The 4,199-nt window shown below is 64.7% G+C and overlaps 1 protein-coding gene across 2 annotated transcripts; it reads right to left on the reverse strand.

Annotated features, from left to right (window-relative positions):
- Window positions 1–266: 266 nt before the first annotated feature.
- MAFF (MAF bZIP transcription factor F) lies at window positions 267–3,732 on the reverse strand. 2 transcript variants are annotated; one of them, XM_075500808.1, is made up of 3 exons: window positions 3,585–3,732; window positions 2,433–2,486; window positions 267–2,351 (listed from the first exon to the last, which is right to left on the reverse strand). In XM_075500808.1, exons 1-3 carry the CDS (start codon window positions 3,690–3,692, stop codon window positions 1,938–1,940), a joined length of 576 nt encoding a protein of 191 aa, XP_075356923.1. In that variant the 5' UTR covers window positions 3,693–3,732; the 3' UTR covers window positions 267–1,937. The 2 variants fall into 2 exon arrangements, with proteins under 2 accessions (XP_075356923.1, XP_075356931.1); XM_075500816.1 differs by lacking the exon at window positions 3,585–3,732 and adding an exon at window positions 3,078–3,397.
- Window positions 3,733–4,199: the final 467 nt, after the last annotated feature.

Raw genomic sequence — 4,199 nt, forward strand, 5'->3', positions numbered from 1 at the left:
CCTAGAAAAAGCTGATTCAGTGCAGCTGAACTGCTCCTAAAAGCAAACGCTTTGGGGGGGTGATGTTCAGCATTACGCTTGCTTACTGAGCCCCTTTTCTTCCACAGACTATAAATCTGTGTTCTAGAGAGTCATGAGCTGTCCCCCATCCCATCTTTTCTGGGCACATTTTTGAACATATGCTGCAGCGGAGCTAGAAAACCTGGTCTCACTGAGACACAGCTCTGTCCTGAAGTTCAAGAATGACCAAACACACTCTCGCTGTGGAAAAAAAAGAACTTGCTTTATTTGTAAAGTCTACAAAATACAGAGGAGTCGGGTAGGACACATACTGTAAGTCAGAAAATAAATAAGTATTTTGCTCTATATAAGTATAAGATAAAATGTGATTTGCATATATAAAATATAAAGTACGGCTCTGTACCAACATCCTGGCTGTGCCGAGAGGCGGAATGGCAAAGAGGACGTGAAAATAACTTATGTTCGTGCAATAAATAAACCCAAGAGGAGTTGGGGTGGGGGGATGCTAACCACAGTGCCCCCTCCACAAGTGGCAGGCACCTCTCTCCAGGGAGGGATGGGGGCTGCAGCCGAGGGCGGCTGGTGTGACAGTACCCAGGCAGGGGCAGAAAGAGGGGGATCATCTACAGCAGCAAGAAGGGTCTGCCTCTTGTTACCTCCCCCATGCTGCCTGTTATTTAGCAAACCCAACTCTTCTCCAGCATTTCAGCCTGCTGAAGAGCCGGTTGTCCCACACTGGTGTCCAAGCTGGAGGAAAAACAGGGTGGAGCCTACCTGCCTGCCAGGCAGCTCCCAGGAGCAGGGATGCTCTCTCACCCCTGCTTCCCACCTCCACCCCTCTCTCTGCCTCCGCAGCTCTGGCTCTCAGGTGCCAGGAGCACCTTTCCATGGGCTTTGTAGGCGGTAGGGAGCGCTTGGTGGGGCTGTACAAGCCGGCCTGCGCTGAGCAAAACAGTGTTTATCTCTGCTCCAGCTGCCTCCACTTCCTTCCTGCCCATGCTACTGCATTTCAGAGACACCCGGCCAGCCAGGCTGAGCATCCCATAGGCAGAAAGAGGCACGAAGGATGTGCATGATGGAGAGAGAGAAAACAGCACCTCTACTTCTCTCCTTTGCGTACAACAGTCTGGGCTGACCCGCTCATGTCCCCCAGCTCTCCCCTGCCTGAGGGTACCTCCTCCATCACCGGTATCTCCTCCATCACCGTCACCTCTGGGCTCCCCCAGCGCTGCAGGCTGCCACAGCACTTTCCCATCCCACTCACCCTTACCAGGCACCAACCTGCAGCCACTTTCTCTCCCCCTCAGACCTGCCACCTTCCCTCACCATCTCCACCCCCAGAGGCACCCAGCCATGCTGCCTCCTCCCTCCCTGCTCCAGCCATGGTCCAACTTGCAGGGCCAATGCCAACCCCCCTCTCCATCATATCCCTTCTGCCCCTCGCTATGAAACCAGTCTCTGTGTTTTCCTCCCTGGCATGTGCTCCTGGGAGTGCCTGGCCCACACTCAGCTCTCCCGTGCCCTCCCCCCCAAAAAAGAGGACCCTGGTGTATTCCTGCCAGCTTGGAGCCATGGGATGCTTCCCCACTGCTGCCTGTATGGGCTTGCTCTCTCCTGCCTGCATCCCCCAGGGTGAGGGGTGCCCGGCCAGGGGGGCTGCAGCAGGGGATGGGCCTGGGTCAGAGAGGAGGGGGCTGCAGGGCTTCGGGGGCCACCAGTGGGGTCCTGTCCTCTGCCCCAGCACCCGCGCTGCAGCAGCTCTCCCTACACAGAGGAGCTGGAGGTCAAGGGATGGCAGAAGGAGGATTTTGGGCACAGGTCCCAGTGGGAAGGAGGTCAGGGAGGGAACAGGAGGGGATTCGTGGGAGAAGGTGCCCCGGGGGGGGCCATGCCCGGCCGGGGGACGGAGGCCGACACTAGGAATAGGCGGCCTGGTTGGCACCGGACTTGACGATGGTGATGACGCTGGCGGTGGCCACCTTGGCAGCGGGCCCGTGGGCGGCCACGGTGCGGGCAAAGCCCTGCAAGGCCTCGTACTTGCCACGGAGGGTGTCGAGCTCCAGGCGCATGGCAGCGTTCTCCCGGGCCAGCTTGTCCACCTCCCACTCCAGCTCCATCTTCTGCTTCTGCAGCTCTTCCTTCTGGCAGACGCGCTTCACCCGGCAGCTGGCGGCGTAACCCCGGTTCTTCAGCGTCCGCCGGCGCTGCTTCAGCCTCGCCACCTCCTCCTTGGAGAGGCCCCGCAGGTGGTGGTTGAGCTCCCGCACCGACAGCCCCATCAGCTCCTCATCCGACAGCAGCGGCGTGTTCTCCCCCAGCTCCCGCTTCACCTGCCGGAGAGAGGGGCGGTCGCCTGAGACCCCCAAAACCAGACCCCTGCCCACCCAAACCCCAGTCCCACCGGCACTCACCTTCAGGGCCTTGCTGGAGAGCCCGTCCGCAGCCATCCTTGCCTCACGCTGGCCCTGCCGAGCAGCCAGGAGAAAAGCCGGTTACCGCCAGCCCATGCCCCTTGCCTTGGCACAGAGGGCACCGGCCCTGCTGGCCCCGTGCCCAGTGCCCGTGTCCCACCCCACCGGCTGTATGACTCATCCCTACTGCTTTAAAAAAAGTACGTAGCAATAATAATAATGATGATAGTAATAGCGACTGCAAAAAAATCATAGTAACAGGGACCTCCCAACCCTCCTTCATCCCCCCCCGAGCTGGTCGGGATGCTGCTCTGCCCAGGGGACCCGAAACGCCCCAGCCCGGCTGCCGGGAGGCCAAGGCTTCCCTCCGGGGAGCAAACCCGGGCGAGATCCTCCCGAGGCTGGAAGGAAAGTAAAAGCAGCAGCCCCACGGAGTGAAACCGGGGCGAAGCCACCCAGCCGGGACCCGCGTGGCGGTGCCACCCCACCACCCCCGTGCCCGGCGGGCGAGGGCACCGTGGCTCCCGGCGCAAGGGTCGGGCGTTCGGCACGCTCCGGGGGCGAAGGGTCGGGGCCGCGGCCACGCAGCGTGGGCGGGCGAGAAGTGGCCTCCCCGTGATTCAGCAGCCCAGAGGGAAAAGTCACCGAAGCGGCGCCCGTCCCTTCGCCGGTGGCCGGTCCCTCCCCGTCCCGGGGTTAGGAGAGGGGGGAGACGGCCGGGAGCCCGGGCAGCAGCCGAGCAGCCTCTCCCCACCTCGGGGAGCCCCCTCCCCGCTAGCAGAGCCCCCGGAGAGACGAGGGGGGCCGGGCCGGGGTCGGGAGCGCCCCGCGGGGAGACGAGGGGCTGGAGGGAGGCGGCGGGGAAGGTGGAGCCGGGGCGGCTGGAAGCTGATGCAATCCGGGCCGGGGAGCCGCCACCGGAGCCGTGGGAGCGGCGGCGGCTCCCTACGGGCGGTGGCCGGGACTCGGGAGGGAAGCGCGGACGGCCCCGAGCGCGAACACCCCTCCGCCCCCCCACGCCCCGGTCCCGCTCCCCGCGGCGGCAGAGCGGCCTCCAGCCGGTGCCGGACCCCGCCGCCCCCCTCTCCCGGCCGACCCGCGGGGGGAGAAGCCGGAGGCGGGAGCGGAGGAGGCGTCCCGGCCGGCGCTTACCGGGAGGCTGCGCTGGTCCCCGCGGGGCCGCTGCCGGGTCGGGCCGTCGAGGCGGCGCCTCCAGCCCCGCTCCCCGCGATTACTCACCCGCGGATTCTTTTCATTCATAAAAACACAGTCATGCGGTGACGCCACCTTCACCCCGCCCCTTGCCGCCACCGCCGCGCGGAGCGGCCCTGCTCTTAAAGCGGCCGCCGTCCTTACAGCGCCCGGGGTGACACGCCCGCCTTGCGCACTGCCAGAGTAGTAAACGCACCGGGATATGAATGCAGCCACTCTCCGCAACTGCTGGCTTTTGCCCAAATTTTGGGGTGACGCACGCCCAGGCAATGGCCACAACCGGGAGCAGAGCATCCCCACCCAACCCCAGAGGAATGGGCCGCTGCCACTTTAAGAAGAGTGCCCCCCCCACCCTCCCCCGCCCCTCAGAAAGATGGCGCCCCCCACCTCTCTGCCCTCCTCCGGGATGGCGGCGGGCGCGACGCAGCGGCGCTCGCCGCGCTCCCCCGCCCCAATCGCCCCTCCCCGGGCGCGGCGCCGCTGATTGGCCCGCCCCGGGGGGGCGGTGCGGCGATTGGCGGGCGGCCGGCGAAGCGGGCCGGGGGCGCCGCGCGG

This window comes from Mycteria americana, chromosome 1 (assembly GCF_035582795.1).
Source record: "Mycteria americana isolate JAX WOST 10 ecotype Jacksonville Zoo and Gardens chromosome 1, USCA_MyAme_1.0, whole genome shotgun sequence".
Lineage (NCBI taxonomy): Eukaryota > Metazoa > Chordata > Aves > Ciconiiformes > Ciconiidae > Mycteria > Mycteria americana.

What these genes read in the sequence shown, in the direction of transcription:
- MAFF (XM_075500808.1), bottom strand. Translation starts at nt 3,692, where the DNA reads ATGAATGAAAAGAATCCGCGGGTGAGTAATCGCGGGGAGCGGGGCTGG. An exon ending in GGGACCAGCGCAGCCTCCCG is followed by an intron (nt 2,487 to 3,584) that starts GTAAGCGCCGGC and finishes GCTGCTCGGCAG; the next exon opens with GGCCAGCGTGAGGCAAGGAT. An exon ending in TCTCCAGCAAGGCCCTGAAG is followed by an intron (nt 2,352 to 2,432) that starts GTGAGTGCCGGT and finishes TCTCTCCGGCAG; the next exon opens with GTGAAGCGGGAGCTGGGGGA.